Raw genomic sequence first — 23,247 nt, forward strand, 5'->3', positions numbered from 1 at the left:
TCTCAGCTGCCAACTCTTTCCAATGGAATCTCACTGACTGGGGAAAACGTTTCAATTGGGCTACTAACTTAAAGCCCAGTCTGGTTTTTGAAAGTACAAACTAGCCAAGGTACGGATTTGGGCTACTATATGGGCCTTTGGCTAGTTTATACTTTGGAAACCAGCCAAAGTTTTTTCTTGCCCAAATGTGCCAAGCCGCAGTATCCCTATCCATGTTGGGTAATGTAGTTCTTTAACAATTTGCCAAGTTTAATGTAAGACTACAATACCCAGCATGCAATGGGACTGACTTGTGTATAAGTGGGGAGTTACTACATTTTGGGCTCTGTACCCCAGTCTCCCATTCCTTTTAAGCACTTTCGCATTTTCTGGTGACTTTCCTCAATCTCAGACAATTTTGGGGCAAAAATCTGTTGCCCACCAAAATGTCTAGAGTTCGACCTTTTTTTTTTACCAATATTTATTGAAAATTGTATATGTATTAGGGCTTCATGGGACCCCTATACCTCCTGGCCCCCCCCCCCCCCCGTAGTTACTTCCTTGGTGACTGGAAAATCTGTCCTATTTTGCTTCATGGGAAAAATTTGTGAAACCGTAAAAAATGGAAAAAGGCGTATTTTCACATATATTCGTTTATTTTTTAGTCTTTTTTTTCACGGCACATATTGTGCTATTTTTGGGCTACTTTTGAAGTGCCTCTCGGCTAGTTTTGGGCTGGTTTTGTAGCTGACTTTGGTTAGTTTTGAAAATTAGACCTGGCAACCCTGAATCGGGTAGTCCGCTGTGGTACTCAGTACAACTGTCTGCTTGCGACTCGTCTCCCCCCTTAATATTGAGTTTTCCTTTTCCCTCAGCTATTTCTCACCTGGACATAGTGATTATTGTGGGGCGAGGGGAGTCTCCTGGTTGTTGCAGTGCATGTATTGTGTAGGAGAGCTGACACTGTGTGAGCCCTCAGAGGGAACAATGTGTACTCGAGAGCTGCCTGTTAGTGGAAATGCACAAAATACGTGATTGTTTTAATTTAATGAAATACAAATTCTCTGTGTTCCAGATCTAGCCAAACACTGGGCTGAATCGGAATTAGGGTTGCCACCGGTTCGGTTATGACCCAACAGTTTGGTTTTTCTAAGGCGTGTTCGGGTCTCAACTTTCTGTTCGGTTTTCAGCCTTGTGAAACCCAAACAATAATCTGGCCAATAAATAAAAACATTTATATGATAAGATACTCACCTTAACATGGCTTAGTTATTTTCAACTACAGTTAATTTCTTATTATTACAGAAACAAAATTAAAAAAGCAAATCATAGTTACTGTACATAGTTAAGTTGGGTTGAAAAAAAGACCAATGTCCAATCAATCAAAAATAAGAAATTGTTTTTCTAAATTAGGATTTCTGTATTTCAGAGCTTTCTTGATAACCAGTTTCTGTATAATAGATCCCATACCTGGAATTAGAGGTTTGGGCAGAATATAGATAGTGTTGCCACCCCTATGGTTTTGAACTGGATGTCTCAGTTTTTTCTGTTCAAAACTTTCTTTCCAGTTTCAAACATTCACAAAACTGAACATAAATCAAGCCATTTGCATCTAAGTGATGCACTAAACCCGCCCCGGCATCATAACTCCACTGACATCATTGTGTCTTCATCTCTGATGTCATCATGTACACTCCAACATCACTGCCCCACCTCCAACACTATCTGCCCCGCCCACTTTGTTTGGTTTTAGCCGCTGGCAAAGGTGACAGCCCTGATCAGAATTCTTTATGTGTAGGACTGCAGGGGTCTTGGGACCACCACCCTCACTTCAGTCATGAATTCACCCACCTTTTTGCAAATACCTGTCCCACCCTATACCTCCTGCAACCACAGCAAAATGACTGTGGGGACCTCAGAACCAGTCAGGCCACGTAGAAGTCCTGCTAAGATGCATATTCAAAGTTGGAGGTTTGAGAGTCAATTGTGAACAAAAATTTGTTGCCTTCAGGGGTCCCCAACTTTTTTGCCCATGAGCCACATTAAAAAAAGTTGGAGGGCAACATAAGCATGCACAAAGTTCCTGGGCTGGGGATGACAAATAAGGGCTGTGATTGGCTATTTGGTAGCCTGTATGTGGACTGTCAGCCTACAGGAGATTCTGTTTGCCAGTACACCTGGTTTTTATGCAACTTGCCTTCAAGCCAGGAATTCAAAAATAAGCACCTGCTTTGAGGCCACTGGGAGCAACATCGAATGGTTTGGTGAGCAACATGTTGCTCGTGTGCCACTGGTAGGGGATCACTGCCTTAAGTTGTCCAGAGCTTTAAGGTCACACAGGTATTCAATTCAGATGAAGATTTATGCTTTGACCAAATTATACTCCACACAAAATGTGCCAGGGTTCGGCCAAATCCCTAGTTGCTAGGTTAGAAAAAACAACCTGCAAAATGTTGCCATTGTAGCCAGGACCAGCACCCAACCCATATCCGTGTCTTCCCACTCTGTACGCTACTTCTGTGCTTGCCTCTGGTTCCAAGACAGGGAATCTGTATTTCCTCTGTTTGATCTGCACCCAACCCTAACTCACGGTGGTTGGTCAAATTTCAACCCAAACCTCTGAACCAGTGGTCAACCTGCAGGTCACTGCACAGCAATAATGGAAAATTCTAAAGTTGGCCATGTGCCATAAGATCAATGCATGGGCTAACAACTGGATCATATAAATAAGGCTCTGATGCAGTCCTCACAGACAGGATTTTCATTCCTTCTAAGAGCCCCCTAAAAATGGGCTAAGATGTTGACATAGTTTGGAGGGTAAGAGGCAGCACAGTTTTTAATGACCTATTTATGGCTGACTTAACTCTTAATCTCCCCAGCATCAGGGAGGCTACACAAGCATTTTATGAGGTGTTAGGCTAGGGCCACACGGCGCGATTTTGCCGCGATTCTGCGCTGGGCGAGTTGCGAGTTGCGAGTCGCTGCGGTTTTTAAGCCGAAATAGCTTTGTTAACTTTGGCGCTGGCGTCAATGCAAATCGCGGCGAAATCGCTGCGCTAATTCACACGCGGCGATTCGTTTTCTATTGTCGCCCGAAGTTGCCTCGCTGGGCGTTTCCGGGCGACAGTAGAAAAAGAATCGCCGCGTGTGAATTAGCGCAGCGATTTCGCCACGATTTGCATTGACGCCAGCGCCAAAGTTAACAAAGCTATTTCGGCTTAAAAACCGCAGCGACTCGCAACTCGCAACTCGCCCAGCGCAGAATCACGGCGAAATCGCGCCGTGTGGCCCTAGCCTTATATCAGTGATCCCCAACCAGTAGCTCGTGAGCAACATGTTGCTCTCCAACTCCTTGGATGTTGCTCCCAGTGGCCTCAAAAGAGGTGCTTATTTTTGAATTCTAGGCTTGGAGACATATAAAAACCAGGTACAATGCCAAACATAGCCTCAATGTAGGTTGATAATCCACATAGGGCTACTAAATGACCAATCACAGCACTTATTTGGCACCCCAGGGACATTTTTCATGCTAGTGTTGCTCCCCAACTCCTTTTACTTCTGAATGTTGCTCATGGGTTCAAAAGGTTGGGGATCCCTGTGTTATATCATAGACATGATAAATCTATGATATCTGTATATGCAGTCACATTAAGGGGCAGATTTATTAAGGGTTGAGTTGTATTTTCCACCGAAATTTGAGTTTTAGAGTTTATTTTTTTGGTCAAAAATAGTTTTTTTCGGGTTAAAAAAAACTCGAAGCTCAAATCTGAAAATACACCATCTAAAATCTGTTGAGGTCATGTAGAAGTTAACAGCAGAGGTCCCTTGAACCCTTTGAAGATGTTTGTAGCCTTCATGATGTTTGAGGTTTTTTCAGTGAGTTTCGCTTAAAAACTCGATCAGTCTGAGCAATTTAAGGTTTTTTTGTTAACCCCGAACTCGCTGAATCAACGTTTTTCCATTCAAGTTTTTTCATAAATTAGAAACCAGTTGTGAGTTCATTTGGGGTTTTAAAAAGCTCACAAAGCTCTTAAATTTGACCTTTGATAAATAACCCCCTAAATATTCACTTACTGTCAACTGGGGTACCACCAATCACTAGCAAGACAAAACCTGGAGTCACAAGTAAAAGCATTTTTTCTGGGTGGTATGTAATTATAATTATTTTCATTTCTCATAGTGCCTTATACGTTGAATTTCAGAAAACAATCCATCAGGAGTGTATGACGTTTACACAACGCCCATACTGTACATATACAAAGCTCCAGTAGCCAAAGAAAGTGTCCAGTGTCTTGTGGCATGAATATCCTTTACTTAAAAATGAAGAACTAGCATATATAATACAGAGGGAACCAGTATCTATATTTACTGTAAGCAGAAGAGTTATCATTAGGAAACAGAAGAGCTAAGCTTGCCGGATCATTGAATAATATGTTGGGCAGTTACGGTAGGTTATGTTTCAAATAAAAAAAATTTTTGTGTGTGAGTACCTCATTCAGTTTTCTGGATATCAACCACAGTAAGCCATTACATACAATCGTCTTTGGATTCTACATGCTTGCCTAAATGTGTAATGCTGTTAAAGGGGATGTAAAGGGAAAAAAATAAAATCCCATTTTTACTTTCTTTAAAGGGCATGTAAAGTCTAAGATAGAATAATGCTAGAAATGCTGTATTTTGTATACTAAATATAAACATGAACTTACTGCACCGCAAGAGTAATCAAACAAATAATTTATGCTTTAAAAGTTGGCTACAGGGGGTCACCATCTTGTAACTGTGTTAAACATCTTTGCAAGACTAAGACTGTGAACATGCTCAGTGTGGTCTGGGCTGCTAAGGGATCATCATAAACAAAGCTGCTTGAGTTCTGCATGGCTGGGAAGTAAGGTGGGGGCTCCCCCTGCTGTTCATAAGTATGATTGTTTCCCTGCTCAGCAGTTAGGGACCATCTGACAATTCCTATCCACAGCAGTAAATGAAGGGGGAATTTCACTGCATACAGTCAGGTTTCTTATAAAAACGGTACACATTTTTTAATTAAAATATATAGGAGATAGGTTTCTTTTTCATTAAAGAAAGTAAAAAAATTTTGCCTTTACATGCCCTTTAATGAAAAAGAAACCTATCTCCAATATACCTTAATTAAAAAATGTCTACCCGAGAAACCTGATTGTATGCAGTGAAATTCTCCCTTCATTTACAGACGGTTCCGGACCATACTTTCAAACAGCAGGGGGGAGGGACTTCCCAGAACTCAAGAAGCTTTGTCTGTTTCCCTGTAGAACAGCCGGCGACCATGAAGAGATTTTTCTGCAGCAGTCAGAGCAAGTAAATGAAGGGGGAATTTCACTGCATACAGTCAGGTTTCTTTAAAAACTGTACATGTTTTTTAATTGAAGTATGTTGGGAATAGGTTTCTTTTTCAGTTAATAAAGTAAAAATGTTATTCTATTTTTGCCTTTACATCCTCTTTAATGTTTCCAACTCCAGCTGCAGGGACAAAAATCATAGAGCCAGATTTAAACAGTTAAACTGGGATTCTATTTGGAGGATTTTTTTTGCTGCAGCCACTGCTTCTGGAGAGTTGGAGAAAGTTTGCAATAAACAGTACAAAAACTATAAAATCCACATTAGATTACATGACAACACAAAAGGGGTAGTTCACCTTTGAGTTAACTTTTAGTTTAGTATAGAGGATGACAGTTTCCAATTGGTTTTCATTTTTTTATTATATGTGGTTTTTGAGCTATTTAGCTTTTTGTTCAGCAGCTCGCCATTTTGCAATTTCAGCAATCTGGTTGCTAGGGTCCAAATTAACCTAGAAACTATGCATTGATTTGAATAAGGGACTGAAATATTAGTAGTAGAGTAGTGATCTTCGGCATCTATCATTTGTTCCAATTGTGCAATCGAGCAGCAGTTACCATTTGTCTCCCATAAGGAACATTCGGAAAACGGATATAACAGCTGTTCTAATAAGCAATGCTTAAATACAAACAAGAGCGCGCACATCTCCTAACTGCCTCAGATGACTTTGAATTTTAAAAATATTTATTCAAACATATGCTGCTATATTCAATCAAGTCGAAAGTATATAAATGACTATGTTAAAATGAATTGAATATTATGAATTTAATAGATGAATTTTGATGAAATAGTTAAAAAGCTGCTATAATTGACTAACATGCATGTATATAAATGAACTTGATAAATTAATAATGATGATTATGAAATTTTGATTAATTATGTATATATTTTTGATAAAATTTGGTGTGAAAATTAATAAACCTCAACTAATTCAACTTGGTCTACTCCAACAATGAATTAATTATTTTTAAAATTAAATGGTGAAGTAATTTACAGAGTGTGCAAAAAGAGATCTTGTTCTAGTTTACTTTAAATAATTTGAAAACTTAAAAAAATAAATAATGAAGACCAATTCAAATGTTGCTTAGAAATGGACATTCCATAACATACTAAAAGTTAACTTTATGGTGTATCACCTCTTTAAAGAAGCAGAGGAGTTACTTTCCTTACTGAGCTTACCAAGCAATAGAAATCAAAGTTATATGCACTCATTTAGAATGATATCACGTAAAATATTTGCATTGTGGCTTGATTCTAGTTAAACATGATTTTTAAGCTAAATGGCCTCTATTCTTGTGCAGGCCAAAATTGCTTTTAACCACATTGCATATTTTAGGCAGTGCTGAACTGTTAAATGTTCTAAAAGACGTCACAAATTCATTTAAAGAGATACTGTCATGGGAAAAAAAATATTTCAAAATGAATCAGTTAATAGTGTTGCTCCAGCAGAATTCTGCACTGAAATCCATTTCTCAAAGGAGCAAACAGATTTTTTTATATTCAATTTTGAAATCTGACATGGGGCTAGACATATTGTCAATTTCCCACCTGCACCAAGTCATGTGACTTGTGCTCTGATAAACAATCCCCCAGCAGCCAAAAAAAAGAACAAAGGGAAGGTAACCAGATAACAGCTCCATGACACAAGATAACAGCTGCATGGTAGATCTAAGAACAACACTCAATAGTAAAAACCCATGTCCCACTGAGACACATTCAGTTACATTGAGAAGGAAAAACAGCAGGTGGCCAGAAAGCATTTCTCTCCTAAAGTGCAGGCACAAGTCACATGACCAGTGGCATCTGGGAAATTGACAAGAACTAATATTGTGTACCGCTGGGGACATCCATTCTCACTCCAGGTGTTTCACTCATACCATCAGAAACCTGCAAGAGCAAGAAAAGCTTCTATGATCCTTGCACCTTCCAAGTGATCTGCCAGCTCCACAGAGACTTGACCATCTGAAACCACCTAAACCACGCCAGAGAGAAGAATAAACCAACCCTGCTCAATAGACGGAGACAGGACAACTCAACGGGAACTGGTTTGATAAGCAACCTGCTAATTAATGGTACTCAGGGAAGGTTATTAACCTTACTACTATGATAATTATTGTTGCTCATGTAATCCAATGGGAGGCCAATTTGTTAGTTTGAATTTGGTAATTTTAGTGAGTTTATGTTTGCTTACCTATTAAACAGCTCAAATAAAAATCTACAAAATTTGAATAAAACCTTGGTTTTCCGCAGTTTTTTTTTTTTGGAAGACGGGCAGGGCTCTGAATTTTCATTAATGAATTATTTATTTAAAGTACACATTTACAGAACTGTTATGCATTCCAACCAGTTTCAGTGGGCAGACCAGAGACAGAAAAATTAGGAATTACAAATCTGAAATAGCAACCAGGTGGCAACTCTAATCAAGTAAGAGAAGAATCTGCTCAGCCTTGTTGAAAATATTTTTGTATAATCTCCATTTAGGGATAAAATGGGTCTATAATTTTGCTTGTTGCTTTTGTTTAGTGTGTTTGATGATAGTTTAGCTTACAGCTAGAGCCAGACCAGGGGCGTAACTACAGAGGAAGCAGACCCTGTGGATGGTATAGGGGCCAAATTAGGCCCTAAATCATGTACAGTTTCAATAAATATTGGTACACCAGGTCAACCTCTATACATTTTGGAGTCCTGAAAAAATAACGTACTGTGGGGCCAGTAATATCTAGTTATGCCACTGGGCCAGACAATCCTTGTAAAAGTGGATTCTCCACAGGAGGAGTATCCGCTGCCCCGCTGTGCCCCTAGCCTTTGAACTGCAGGTGGATTTCCACGCAAAATGTCATGTAATCTGCCTGCACCTGAGCAGAAACAATGCTTCCGGGTGCAGGCAGACCGGGAGTGCAACAGAGTTGCTGCCTGCAGAGAAACACAGGCAGAGATCCGCCATTGTCTGGCCCTAGCCTAAAGCATATCCAGGGTAGTGTGTAGCCTTGTATAACCTCATTAATCAATGTACCTTAATGAGCAACAGGAAAGTACACACTTGTATACCTGTGCAAGATCTTTTAAACTTGTCTTTTGTACTTTGTGCATTTACAGATATTTCTTCTATTGTAACAGTGGTAATTTTATTAATTGAATGAGAGAGTTACTGTATATAGTTTGGCTTATCAGAGTAATATAACGTTGAATTAATTCATAGTTTATGCATATAAGGAAGCCTCCCTTTAGAAGGGTACATATTGGGGCTGATATATAAACTGCTAAACTGCACCAGTGCTGACTATGCGTCACTAGGAGTTCTAGGATTATAACTGTGTTGAAGGGCAAACTTTGTGGACCAGTCCCAAGTATTGAGTTGAAAGCTTTCCTTGATCTCCTTGATTTAAAGGGGTTCAACAGAAACAATTTGCAATTGGTTTTCATTTTTTATTATTTGTGATCTAGATAATGGAAAGACCCCTTATCTGGAAAGCGCCAGGTCCCAAGCATTCTGGATAACGGATCTCATACCTGTATTAATAATAATATTTTTATTATTATTATTATTATTATTATTATTAATAAACCATAATAATAAAATACGAATAATAAACAATATTAAACACAAGTTAAATACTTATGTATTAAAATTAATATCATACCCCCTTCTAACAAATATATATATATATATATATATATATATATATATATATATATATTCCAATGTATTTTAAAAACCCTATGGAAATATTACCCCCGGGGGTTAGGGGTAATGGAACACCCTAATGGTAAATACCCCATTTTATTTGCTTTTTAGCAGGGAGTTGGGATCCTGATAATTCAGGATAATTCATGTTCTTTTTTTAGGGATTTTGGCTTGAACTGTAAGGGTTTCCTTCTAAACGTATCCACTGCCTGTAATGAGTACATTTATGTACAAAATGCTGTCCTCTCATCTGTAATGCAATGATCTGCTTTATTTATGACATTTTGTTATAACCTGGGCTTATTTAGTACTGTTAGTGGAACAGTGGCCTTTGCAAAGCATTCAAATGATAAATTATTCATCTGGTTAAAGTGAAGAGAGTGAATACCAGGATCCATTTATACACAGTACTCAAGGAGTTGACTATTGTCTATTTGCAGGTATTTACATTAACAGTCATAACCTTTTAGTGCAACCTATTATATTGCATGCAGCCCATGTGACACATTAAGGCTATGCAGATTAGAAGATAGGTTGTATAAATATAGCATGTATTCATATTCCTGCATAGCAACTGGCTCTTTGTTGAAAAAAAAGGATGTGTGCTGTGATTAGTGAACATGTATTAATATCTGTTACCACTAAATAAAGTATATTTTTCTTGCAACAGGCTGTGGGACACAGGAACCACGGGGTATAGCAGCGACCACTAGGAGGCAGGCCACTAGAGAATAAGAAGACTCCTCTCTCTGTGGCTATACCCCTTACATCCTACCAGAAGAAGTCAGTTTTTCTAGTGTCTTTAGGAGACAGGACCTTGCATCTTATGTGCTTCAGCAAACTTCTAAGAAACAAATGACAAAATTCTGTGGCAAGCAGTCACTGCTGGCACCAGGGGCTGTCCTAGAGGTCTCCACTTAAGGAGTTCCTCTTTACAGGCTTCCCCCGACGTGGGACGCGGTACTAGGGCCAATAAGTCTCTTTGAGCAGGCCACACATTCTTCGGCACTGTCCAGCACCAGAGCACCCCTGATTCTCCCCAGAGAAAGCCGCAAGGTGGGTTGCTGTGAGAGTATGCCAACACATACTAAGGGCTAACTCCCTGGCCTATCCGCAGCTGCCTCCTGTATAAAAAAAGATTTGGCCTGAAGGCACAACTCCGCTCAGGAGTGGCTACGCAGCAGCTTGTTTATATAAACTATAGAAGTGATTATAAAGCAAAAACACCAATAGTACTAGTGCAAGGGAAAAGTAATTATATTTTAGTTACTTTGGTGTTACTGTTCCTTTAAATTGGACTTTATGAGAGACAACCTTCCTGTAATTCAGAGCTATCTGGATAATAGTTTCTGGATAAGGGATCCCAAACCTGCAATAGAATTGAAAACTAAAAATTGCAAGTGTGCTCTAACTGCAGTATTTCTGATAGTTCCTGTTTTTTTTAATCTCCCAGTTATATTTCCACCTTGAGTCTTTACAACTCGTCCAGGTCAGAAAAGCCCAGTCATACAGATCCATGAAAGCTCCTCTGTGCAATACTTGAGCCCACCCTCAGGTATTTATTCATCATGTTTCACTTTCTTCAACAATTTTAGTTCTTAATCAAATGTGACCTGAGCAGCAAGAATGAAATATTCGTAATAAGAGATAGCATGTGTATGTGTTTAATCTCAGCTGTTTTCTTATTGTTGACATTCTTTCACTAATTGGTCAGTGTACCCCTCAAGTACAGTTATTTACTGTGCACCCTGAAGCCGAGCATAATCATCATAGAATCCAACAAAAATAACCCATTGAATTTCTGAACTGAAATCTGGTCAGCATGCATTGTATAGGGGCATATGTATCAAACAGTAATAATAGAGATCCCCACAGTTCACCAGAGGGCAATTTCACAGCTCTATACGCGAGTTTTTTTTAGGGCATATTTATCAAAGGGTCATGACTTTAAAAATCCTATGCAGATAGGGTTGCCACCCAGCCGGTATTTCACCGGCCTAGCCCCTCCGGCTCTTTGCCCTCCCCTCTGATGCTTTTCCCCTCCCTCTCTCTTACCCTCTGGCGCTTTCCCCTCCATCTTAGCTCCGGTGCTGTCCTCTGCTCTCCCCTCCGGTGCTTTGCGCATGTGTGCGCACACAGTGTTTGATCGAGCACACGGAGCGGATCGCGGTTACCTGTCGGGTCGCCTAGGGCGCCCGGTTGGATTGGCCCGGCACTGGTGCCGCTTCTACTCAGTCTGGTTAGCCTTTAAATTTTGGGCAACACTGGAGTTTGAAAGCTCAGTGGACAAATAAGAGTCACTGGTGTAGAGTTAATTGTGTGCAGCATTGACTAGTGGTTTCCCTGGTGATGCTTGTCTGACTGCAGCACAGCAGTAGGGGGCAGACTTGCTTACCAGAGGATCTCCTGTGGACCCAGGCCATAGTGGACCCCATTCTATGACAATGCCCATTATCTCATCCTTATTTCCACCATGGGCCTATATAAAAACCTATACAATACACTATCTCTATCTAATTCTGTGAGAGTGGGCCCAGGATGTCCCTAGAAGACACACACCACCGCTGATGGCACCAGTAGTAGGTCAGCCCAACCTATACCCAACTGTCTTGTAATATTAAAGGAGAAGGAAAGGCTAAAATTAAGTAAGCTTTATCAGAAAGGTCCTCTGTCAAAAGAAACACCACATTTCTTTCCTTCTATTGTGTACACATGGGTTTCTGTATCAGACTTCCTGTCTTCAGCTTAAACCTACAGGGCTAGAGCTTGAGCATGCTCAGTTTGCTACTCTCTCCCTTTTTCCTCCTCCCCTCCCTGCTGTAATCTGAGCCCAGAGCTATGAGTTGAGAGAGACTCAGGCAGGAAGTGATATCACACCAAGCTAATATTAGAGCTGTTTTCTCAGGTATGGTAAAGCATTCTGCAGAATAAATGTAATGTTATAGATTGCACTATTGTGGCTAATCTATTGGCAGTAAACTGCCTCGGTAGTTTAAACAATTTTGTACGTTTTTGTACTTGTAAAATTATTTCTCAACTTTTAGGCTTATTTCATGGACTGGAACAAAAATCGACCCAGTTGGAGTTGATTACATCCTACAAAAGCTGGGCTTCCACCATGCCAGAACCACTATTCCAAAATGGCTTCAGCTTGGAGTGATGGATCCTCTGGATAAGGTTCTTTCAGTCCTCATAAAGAAACTGGGCTCCACCCTTCAAGATGAAAAAGAAAAGAAGGGGAAGGACAAAGAAGAGCACTGAACTAGTGATGGGCGAATTTGCGCCGTTTCGCTTCGCCAAAAGATTCGCGAATTTCGCGAGAAATTCACGAAACGTGAATTTATTTGCTGGCAGCGAAACGCGCAAATTCGCCGCGAATTCGCGCCTGGCGAATAAATTCGCCCATCACTACACTGAACACAAAAGCAAGAAAGTGAACAAAATGTTAACCTATTGAACAAATACTTTTTTTTTTTTTAAAAAAAAAAAAATCTTTCGTATAACAAATCAATGTTTTTATTTGACATGAGCCCATTTGGAAACAACTTTTTGATTTCTAGATCAACCAGTCTTGTGCATTGGATTCTCTGGATCCACACTAATTCACCCAAAATGTGACAAATCTAACAACTTGTGATTTTCTCAATGCTACTAACCCCTTCATCCCTGGGAGCTCTTCTAGTTTTATTAATTTTCTATTGCTTTTCCACTTTATAGTGAACAAGTGAGTTTCCTCCAGTTTATCCAGAACCTGTTTCCCAGCTGCAGTGGTTGAGGTAGACCAAGTGAACAGCTTTCTATTCTGTAAGTACCTGCATGTTGATGACCCACATTCCTGAGCAAATGTTTCTTCTTGTTCACTGCTGTACCCAATAACACCGATATATCCTTTTCTATAAACTGCCACCTGTACTGCAAACCCATAAATGAGAACCTCAGGGTGAGAGGGGTTAGAATAATTTAGTTGTGAATAAAACTGTTAACTCTGGTCCATGCTGCCATTCCATTGGGGGAAGCATCGCATGTTTGTGTATATTTTGGACTGAAAAATAGGATTGATACACTGTAAAATGTAGGGGGCTATTGTTATCACCTTGTATTAAGTGCAATATGGTTTTATTTCTGTGATAACTGCAGAATATTAACTGTGAATTTATTTTATTTTGGCATAATACATTTTGTTGACAATATAACGAGTATTTGTGTGGGTTTTTTTTAACCACTCTACTTTGGTAGGTGGTTGTTTTGGCACTGAATCTGCACATTGTAAGAAATAAGGTTGTCTGGTCATTTTATAATAATATGAGGACTTCTCAACTTACATCTGGCTAAGAACACGCTCAGACTTCTTATTCTAATTTCTGTGCAAACCTGTGGGTCAGTTTGTAGTTCTCCTCATGACAGGAGAAGCTTGGACAGCGATGTGCCTCACAACTTAAAATTTGTCATATATTGTGATATTATTATGCAATTTTATTCTGTGACTCTAGGATTTAAACTGTGGTTGCTAGGGTTACCCTTACCCTAGCAACCACACAGCGGTTTCCATGTTTTAATTAAATAGATGAAAAGGAGAGCTGGTATGGAAAAAAAAAAAAGTAAAAATACCAAACTTCTGGCCTCAAAATGAATATACTCTCTGGTTGTTGGGTGACACTGTCCCTAGCAACCAGATAGCATTTTGAATTTAGCTAAAGAGAGGCAAAATCTCCTACAATAAGCTTTGATCAACTCTCACCATATTATCGATAGACCTACAGGTGACATACTATCATGTAGCAGGTGTGTGTATATATATATATATAATCTTCACTAGAAGAAAAGCACTGTGATCAGTACCTGGTGAAAAAAAGCATTATCCAGTTATCCAGAAAGCTCCAAATTATGGAAAGGCCGCCTCTCATAGACTCCATTTTATCCAAATAATTCAAATTTGTGAAAGTGATTACCCTTTTCTCTGTAATAATAAAACAGTAGCTTGTAGTTGATCCAAACTAAGATATAAATAATCCTTATTGGAAGCAAAACCAACCTATTGGGTTTATGTAATGGTTACATGATTTTCTAGTAGACTTAAGTTATGAAGACCCAAATTACGCAAAGATCCATTATCCGGAAATCCCCAGGTTATGTTTCCGACACTTTATTCCCATATTGCTGTGCATTTGTACAGTAGAGTAAAAAGTTTGGATTGGATTGTAGTAAAAAAAATTAAGAGTTGAGATTTTGGAAATTTTAGCCTAGTATTCCTAAGTATCCAGTGTTATGTGTCAGACAATCAGAGGGTATTGGTTTGAGTTTCATTTTTATTTGCTCATGTTGGGAGAAACATGAGAATTATGTGCATGTTTGCCACTAAACAAATTTTGTCACAGTAAAGAGAAATCCTAAAACTGTTGCCTTTTTTGGAGTCAGGAAAGAATAACCCCCCCCCCCTGCAAATTGGACACCGTTTTGTATGTGGTTTATTGGCTTTTCTGTGCCTAGAAGTTTAGGCAGGTTTGACTTGGACAAGAGATAAAACTTCCTCAAACTGGGTTCTTCAACATCCCCTGTGTCACTATGTGATACAAATCTCCTGCTGCAACAACATCACTGTAGGAGTCATTGATTGCAAGTGCAGTTGTGTGGGGAAAAATCCCATAAACTAAGGGTTTCTTGGGTCCCTCCTGCCTCCTTCACATTTGCACCATTTAACACAGGGAACCCTGGGGCTACCACTGCCTCTTAATCATGTTCTGGGCTTCTACTACTAATTTATGGGCAAGTGTATTGTCTTTATCTGCTAGGCCAGTGAAATACCAGCCAGGTGGCAACAGCAATATATAGATTAATATGTATAGATGGAGCAGCAATGCTTTATGAGCTGAACAGACCAGGAAAGAAGTACAGCTGCCCATACATAATAACATGTTCTCTCTTGGGCAGGTCATCAGAAGAGCAGCTCTTTATCTACACTGGTTATCCCAATATTGGCCTAACTGGGTAATCGGCCAAGTGAAATTCTATCTACCATAGACAAAGACATACATATATTGAATTATTCCTCTGCTGCTCTGAACTACAGTTGCAAGTTGTGAGTCCTTTTGGGATTACCTACTTGTATTAAAATGTGGTCTTGTTAAAACAATCTGCTTAAATAGCACACAAACAATTGTACTTTTTGTCAGTACTAGTCACAGTCCACGTCCAAAAAGGCTGTGATCCCTTGTACATAATAGCTGCTAGAACCTCCAATTGGAGCAATAAGCAGACTTTCAGCTTCTTATTCTTAGCACCACCTATTTTCTAAACGCTGCTACTCTACCAGTTTTAAGGGTATAACACCCAAACTCTCCACACTTCTTCATCCTATAGAGGAGCAGTTTGCTTGTGCTTTTGTAAGCGCTCCCACACTCTGAGGGAAATTTACTTACCTTCGAAGTTGCGCCAGCGTTTGTTTCGCCACACTTCACCAGGTGAAGTTTCGCCAGGGTGCCGCTAATTCACTAAAATCCAAAGTTGCACTCAGGGAGGTGAAAGGTAGCGAAGTTGCGCTACCGTTAATTCGTCAAGCAAAGCAAAGTTACGCTAACGATGCCTAATTTGCATATGGTGCCAAGTTAAAGTACAATGGACGTATATGTAGCACCAAATACATTACACTACACAAGCCTGGGAAAGCTTCATAAAATAAAGTTTTTATTTTGCCCTATACATGTGCCCACAGTATAGTTTAAGTGCCATATGTTAGGAAACGTAGGGGGGAAGGAGGGTACCCCCAAAAAAGAATTACGATCTTTTTCAGCCTATCACCCTTAAAAAAGTAAAAGGGGACTTTGAAAAAATTCAACTTTTTTTGAAGCAAGCCCTATCTACTCTATTGCACTTCGCCTGGTCTGAGGTGGCGAAGGCAAGTCTGGCGCAAGAGGTAAGGTTCCGTAAAATGCGCAAGTTAGTGAATTAGCGTAGTTACGTCCCTTTGTCATAGCGCAACTTCGCCTGGTGTAAAGCTGCAAAATAGCGATAGTATAGGTCCACTTAGCTAGCGAATTTACGCCAGCACCCGTTAGTAAATTGGCAAACTAACAAAATTACGTCACGCTGGCAAATTTTCACTAGTGCAAGCCACTTCGCCCTTTAGTTAATTTGCCCCTCTGCGTTTTTTCTGCTACTCTTACAGCTTTGAAGCCACACTCACCAAGCATGAATCATATAATCATGGGGTCAACCTGAATGAAAAGGCAATGGCCCCAAAAGTGGGAGGGACCAACAACAGCCAATCAAATTTCACATATTGAATTTTATTAGTTTAAATGTAAAATGCAGCCAGAGTCTCATTCTATTTATGCCAGGGTCCCCAAACTTTGCAGAGTTACTGGGTGACAATAATTAAAGGTTTGTAGAAAGATCAGATGTATATTGATCTTTATTTAATTGAGGAAATTTAATCTGCTGCCATTCTCACACGTATAATAATGCCAGTGTCCCGAAACTTTTCCCAGTCACTGGGCAATTAAGGTTCCAAGGATTTGGAGCAAATATACTACGATCAATTCTTTCTAACATGATATGGTATAATGACCACAAAAACATTTCAAAACATTTTGGGAAAAAAAGTATTTTATTTGAATTACAATCTGATCATCTAGCTTTGTTAAAGTCTCTTGTCTTGATGGCCCTGCCGGCTGTGTGTCTCCTAGTTGCTGCTGATACTGAAGGTCTTCTTCTCTCTGGCTGCTTCCCTGTGTCTTCTTATTCTTTCTTCTTTCACTCCAAATGAAGAAACTGGTCCTCATCCTCTGCAGGTTGTACATTTGTACCCTGTAATCATTTATAAATAAATAATTACATTTAATTTTATTTAAACAAACATATTTTTTAAAACTTTTCCCCGTAATTTTTATGGAAACCTGAAATAGTTATTAATATGTAAGAAAATATACATCCTCATGTCAGACCATTTTTTAAAGACCTTTTAAATGATGTTAGTAATCACAGGTCCTACACAGGCCACACTGTACATTCTACTCAAATACTCTGAACTGAAGCCACATGCACCCATTGCCGCATCACTACTTGCACAGAAATCATAAGAAGCCAATTTGCGCAGCTACAATTAATTCAAAGCACCATGCCACTAGTCCATTTGTCAGGATAAGTCAGGGGGTCATGATCCATTTGGCCAGTGGGCTAACTCGGCAAGTATCAGGGGTAGGCCTATATAGCTGTGTATGGCCACATTTCCCATTTCAATAACTGTTACATATATATATATATATATATATATATTGAAAATGTATAAATACCTTGGACAGTTCTGTCACAATTCTGGAGTAAGTTCCAATTCCACTGTGCACTTGTAATCCCTCGGCGGTAGCAACACCGATAAAAAAAAACAATTATTATAAGTTTAATTTAAAGTACAAACACCATAATGTATAAATAAATGTACATAAAATTATACTCACCAAATTCATCCATGTCTTTTTGAGTTTCAGGAACACTCCAGATGACATCATCCGCTATAACATTGTGAAGGTCCCCTTCATATTCCCACAGTTATACTCACCAACTTCATCCATGTCATTATGAGTTCCAGGAACACCCCAGACAACATCATCCTGTAAACTATTCATAAACTGCCCTTCCCCAAGCCTCTGTCCCACTACTAGTACCAATGCTCTTTGCCCCAATTTCCTAGCCCGTAGCAACCATCCCCCTTCTGGAACATATTAAACGAAAAGTCAGTGGCTAGGCTATTTAAGGTAATATCAGTGTCTATTCAGATATAATGTCTATGGCTAGAGTGGTTTGAAGACAAGACTAAGTGTTGGTATGCCAAAACTATTAGGCAGTAGCCAGTGTTAAAACCAGATGTAATAGATGTTGATAGAGCTTTGGAAACAGGTAGCTGTACAATATTAACAGCCTTTGTGCTGTGGTACAGTAGAGCAAGTGGTAATACACCCACATCGAGCAGGAAACTAAAATAGGTGGTGGTGTGCTGCTTGATGGAGTGGTTACTAAGTTGATCTTACCACAATATGATCGAGTGGCCATGTCCTTGGCCCACCCAAACCCTACCCTATGGCCAGTGGTATAAGGGGTAATTTTACAATCAAGGCTTGCATAGAGGTTGTCTTAATTCCTAATATGATGTTACTTTAGGGGAAAGAGAGTCAAGAACTTGATCCATCCCATTTAGATGGTTTCTTGGGATTCTTATGCAAACCACTTAAAATTGCCCCTGATCCCATAGGCATACCAAGGACATGGCCCCAGTCATAAGCGGAGACAACTGTTGCGGGTGGTTAGGCCAGTGATGGTAGACCCAGTTGGAACAGGTAAGGTCTGACAAAAGGGGCAGTGATATTGTTAGATGGAACTAGTAGGATGACATTTAGATGCATATGGAGTAGGTGTTAGTAAGGCCAGATGGCACAGGCAGTGGTCCTATCAGTTGGAACAGGTGGCAGTATGGTATAGAGGAGCAGGCAGTGGTATGGCCATGTGAAAAGTTTGTGTAGCCATGAGGCAGATCTCCTTAGCCACTGCACAATAGATGTTATATCAGTGTCTATTTAGATGTAATACTCATGGCTAAGACAGTGGTTTGGAGAAGTACAATATGCAGTGGTATACCCAAAAGGATTGGATAGAAGCAACTGTAAAAACCAGCTGTAATAGATGTTGATAGAGTTGTACAATATTAAAAGCACTTGTACTGTGGTATAGTAAAGTAAGTGGTAATGCACCCACAGAGAGCAGGAAACTAAAACAGGTGATGGAGCTGCATGATGGAGTGGGTGGTAAGAAGATCAGGTAAAGGCAGATCCCATACCAGCTAAAACAGAATGTGGCATGGCCAGATGAATTAGGAGGTAGCAAAGCAGATGGTGTGAAAAATCTTACCAGAATAAACCAGCTTCAACTTGCAGTACCATAGCTTTCACCACCTGGCCCAATGTCTGCAACCTGATATATGCCTGCTTGCTCCATTCACCCGTATGTCTACCTACCTGGACATGCCACCACCTGCACCTAAAAACTTTGATCAATAAATAACCTGGAAATATAAACAAACCATTGCCTGAAAGCCTTTACTTTCCTGGATAATGGATTATTTATGCGGTTTGTGCTAACATTTTAAAACTTTGCACAGGACTTCATAACCCAATTCTGATAAAGTGGCCATGTCCTTGGCCCACCCATTCCCTACCCTATGGCCATTGGTATAAGGGGTAATTTTACAATAAAAGCTTGCATATATGTTTTCCTAATTCCTAAGTGTGAGGCATTTCAAGGCATTGACTCCCAACCTCTCCATATGCAGACAGGTTAGGGAAAAGACGTCAAGAACTTGATCCACCCCATTTAGATGGAGTCTTAGGATTCTTGCCCAAACTGCTTAAAATTACCCCTGATCCCATAGGCTTAGGGCAGTGGCCTACACGGAGATTTGTCGCCCGCGATTATTTATTTATTAATGAGACAAATCTGCTGAAAATGTGTATATTAAAAATAACTGAAATCGCTAGTGGTAAAGCCAACACATTGCAAAGTCACTGAAAGTTTCCACCAGGGTCAACTTCAGGATATGTTGGTTTTACTGCCAGAGATTTCAGTTATCTCCAATAGAGACACATTTTTAAGTAATTTTTCACTCGCAGTTGTGCATAAATAATCACAGGTGACAAATCTCCCAGTCGGCCACTGCCCTTACCAAGGACATGGCCTCTCGTCAGAAGTGGGGACAACTGCGCAAAGCTTTTAAATGTTACCAAACATAGTGCTTTTTTTAAAATAAACACCCAGTGTTGCTGCTGGTGGTGGTGGTGGTAAGGCCAGTGATGGTAAAGTCAGGTGGACTAGGCAAAGTCTGATGAAATAGGCAGTGATATTTCTAGATGTAATGGGTAGGATGGGGTTGTAGCTACAGGTGGAGTAGGTGTCAGTAAGGCCAGGTAGTGCAGGCAATGGTCCATTCAGTTGAAACAGATGGTGATATGGTCTATAAGAGTAGGCACAGGTAGAACTATGTGAAGTAGACAATGGTGGTCACACATAATAAAATGCATTTGCGGATTAGGTTTGAGTAGGTGTTGGTAGATTTGTGGCAAACTGGTGGACAACACAAATGATGGTAATGGCAGATGAAATGTATGTGCAGCTAGTTATAACAATGGATGACTTACAGGTACCAAGTCGGCAGGTATAGGAATGAGTAGATAAAAAAATTGGCATAGGATGTTAATGGCTAAGCCATGACAGCACAAACTTACTCACTCCTACCAGCTGGGATTCAGATATGTAAAGCATTCAAGGATGCCGTCATCTGAATCTGAAGTGGTGTTGCATTGCAGGAATGGAAGGTTGACATCTGCATCAGGATGATCCTGAAAAAGAAAAAGTAAATTGTTAGTGCAATTGTTGCTATACGGAACACACTGCAGGCAGAAACTTCTTTACAATATTTGCTAGGTAATCCCACACCTTTGGTTATCAGTTGATCACAAGGCTGTTAAATACCAAGGAGAATGTGGTGTGTATGTATATATATATATGCTGGGTGAGCACAACCCACTTTAAGTGGCTCGGAAAATAATGAATAGAGTATTTAAGATGAATATTTAGCATTAGTGTTTCTAGGGCTGCATGATCCATTCTTATGAATATGCAGAGATTATAAAAATGTTTTAAAAGAGAGTTATCATCGCTCTGGTAACATGTTTGGAAACATATATGGCTTCTTTGGGTACCTAACATGCACTGTTATATTCTGAGGGTGCATCTCGTTGTATTAATGTACCTTAAAGGAGAATTCAACCCCCTAATTTGCATCCCCCTTTCCCCCTACCCTAAATAGGCCCCTCCCTCCTCCCCCTGGCCTACCTGGCACCCTGGGCAAATGTCCCTCACTTTCTACTTACCCCTCCTTGCCGGTTCTGTCCAGCGGAGTTCACAGCAGCCATCTTGTCTCCTTCGGTCTTCTTCCTGTAGTGATTTCGGGCGCATCCACAGTTTATAGGAATGTTCTGTTGCGGAACCTCCTCCAACTGCGCATGCGCCCGAAAATGCTGATCACTACAGGAAGAAGACTGAAGGAGACAAGATGGCTGCTGTGAACTCGGCTGGACAGAACCGGCAAGGAGGGGTAAGTAGAAAGTTAGGGACATTTGCCCAGGCCAATAAAGTCTAAACAGAAAGAATTACTTTCCATAATCATTAACTCACATCTTCCAGTCGGATCGGTGGTGGAATCCTTTGACGTTCAACATCTTCCCAACTGATTTTCTTATAGAGTGGATGTTCCCTTATATTTCCATTCACTCCAAGACGTTTGTGTGGTCTTTTCTTCAGAAGCTAAGAAAGAAAAGAATAGTTGTTACACAGTTGTTTACATAGTATACAACTCAACTGTCCCCTGATTAGCTTTGGTCAGAGTAGATTAAGTCTGTGACCCAAAATGCCCCATTTTTAATTTTAAAATGTTGCTAGGTATGAGTTATAAGATGGGGGGACATTATTTATCAAAATCCGAAAATTTCTGATAATTTTGGGACACTGGGCAGGTGGTTCTCTCTCCTGCTGCTCTCACCTCTCTCCTCCCCTCTATCACTCTCCCCTCCCTCTGTCACCCCCCACCTCTCCTGCCCTTCCCCTTCGTTACTTCCCCTCGCACGCGTACATGAGTGGGGGCGGGGTACGTGACCAGGTACCCGGGACTGTGCAGAACAATGGTTGGTTGCGGCCTTATTTTATACATTGCACACTGCATGGGGCATTGTAAATAAACTCTAAGGTGTAGCTGCCAACTTATTTACATTCATATATATTTGGTGGCATGTGTTACAGGGGTCACAAACTAACTGTTCAATCAAAAAACAAGTACAACATGTACAATAATGGGCACACACCATGGACAGGAATCTTTAGGGTTGTCACTGGTCATTGAGTGCATGAAATATTACAAAACATGGTCTATGTCCATTGTAGGGATGCACCGAATCCACTATTTGGGATTCAGCCGAATCCTTGGTGAAAGATTTGGCCGAATACCGAACCGAATCCGAACCCTAATATGCATGTGCAAATTAGGGGCAGGAAAGGAAAAAGTGGAAAAAATCTTCTTTTGTGAAGAAAAGTCACTTGCTTTCCCTACCCGCTCCTAATTTACATATGAAGATTAGGATTTGGATTCGGTTCGGCCGAATCCGAATCCTGCTGAAAAAGGCAGAATCCTGGCCGTATTCCTGCACTGAAACCTGGATTCGGTGCATCCCTAGTACATTGTTTTTAAATAATAGAGGCTTTTAACTTTTTCTATCATTTATTGACTGTACATAGTGCCAGCAAGTTCCACCTGAAGATATGTAACTGTCCAAGTTGTTATTGTGGTACACCAATGGTGAGTGACCCCTGAGAGTTGTGCAAACAGAAAATCCTTGCAGTTGTGTGGCCAATAGATTAACTGCCCAAACCCACCTTCTGCAGGAGATCTTGCAATGTTTCACTCATCCACTCAGGAAACACCGGCTTATCAGTGAGCTTGGAACTTCTCACATCCTGTTGGTTGCTCTCAAAAGGGGATCTACCAGTGGCCATTTCATTGAGTATCATCCCAAATGCCCACCAGTCTATTGCTGCATTGTATTTCTTGCTAGCTTGCATCTGAAATGTAAAGAAAAAATCACAAAATAAATTCAAATCTATAACAACTTCATCCATTGCACTCAAATAAAACCTTTCTATAGCATCACTAGCTAATTCTCTTCTTATACATCATTCAAGATGATACTAGTGATTGATAAAGCAGAAAAAATAAAAAAAATTCAAAACAAATACATAGTAAGGTTTGGTAGCCTACACGACGACCTGAAATTAGTGTAAGGGCCGGTGGTTGCAGGGAGAGGTTTAGTAAGGACTGAGCAAGCAGGTACTAAGGAACAGATAAAGGGCAAGACTTGGAACAGTCAATAAAGATAGTCCAAGAAGATAGAAGTCCAAAGCAAAGTAAAAAAAGGGTTAAGCAGAGATCAAAGGTCAGGGCAGATAGGGTTCAGGGTACAAGGTCAGGAGGAGGTTTCAGTCAAACATCAGGACACCACTAGCAACAATGGAACAAGATAACTTTTTATAACATTTTTTCAAGTTTTGAATTGCTGCAGTTGAGGAGCCCTGCATGATTTTGGGCACACCTGGTCCTCATCAGTCCCTCCGGAGCACTTTGG

The 23,247-nt window shown here is 40.2% G+C and overlaps 1 protein-coding gene and 1 long non-coding RNA gene across 2 annotated transcripts; one reads left to right on the forward strand and one right to left on the reverse strand.

Moving 5' to 3' along the window:
- Positions 1 to 10,018: 10,018 nt before the first annotated feature.
- Positions 10,019 to 15,300, forward strand: LOC121402890. The gene is made up of 3 exons (XR_005966841.1): positions 10,019 to 10,090; positions 10,488 to 10,589; positions 14,963 to 15,300. It is a non-coding gene; the product is annotated as an uncharacterized LOC121402890 (long non-coding RNA).
- Positions 15,301 to 21,218: 5,918 nt separating this feature from the next.
- LOC121402887 (protein kinase C theta type-like) lies at positions 21,219 to 22,754 on the reverse strand. The gene is made up of 2 exons (XM_041589659.1): positions 22,502 to 22,754; positions 21,219 to 21,379 (listed from the first exon to the last, which is right to left on the reverse strand). The coding sequence occupies exons 1-2, from the start codon at positions 22,742 to 22,744 to the stop codon at positions 21,242 to 21,244; spliced, it is 381 nt and encodes a 126-aa protein (XP_041445593.1). The 5' UTR covers positions 22,745 to 22,754; the 3' UTR covers positions 21,219 to 21,241.
- Positions 22,755 to 23,247: the final 493 nt, after the last annotated feature.

The sequence above is a fragment of the Xenopus laevis genome, chromosome 1L (genome assembly GCF_017654675.1).
Source record: "Xenopus laevis strain J_2021 chromosome 1L, Xenopus_laevis_v10.1, whole genome shotgun sequence".
Taxonomy (NCBI): Eukaryota; Metazoa; Chordata; class Amphibia; order Anura; family Pipidae; genus Xenopus; species Xenopus laevis.

What these genes read in the sequence shown, in the direction of transcription:
- LOC121402887 (XM_041589659.1), bottom strand. Translation starts at nt 22,744, where the DNA reads ATGGATGAAGTTGTTATAGATTTGAATTTATTTTGTGATTTTTTCTTT. An exon ending in TGCAAGATCTCCTGCAGAAG is followed by an intron (nt 21,380 to 22,501) that starts GTGGGTTTGGGC and finishes TTTCTTTCTTAG; the next exon opens with CTTCTGAAGAAAAGACCACA.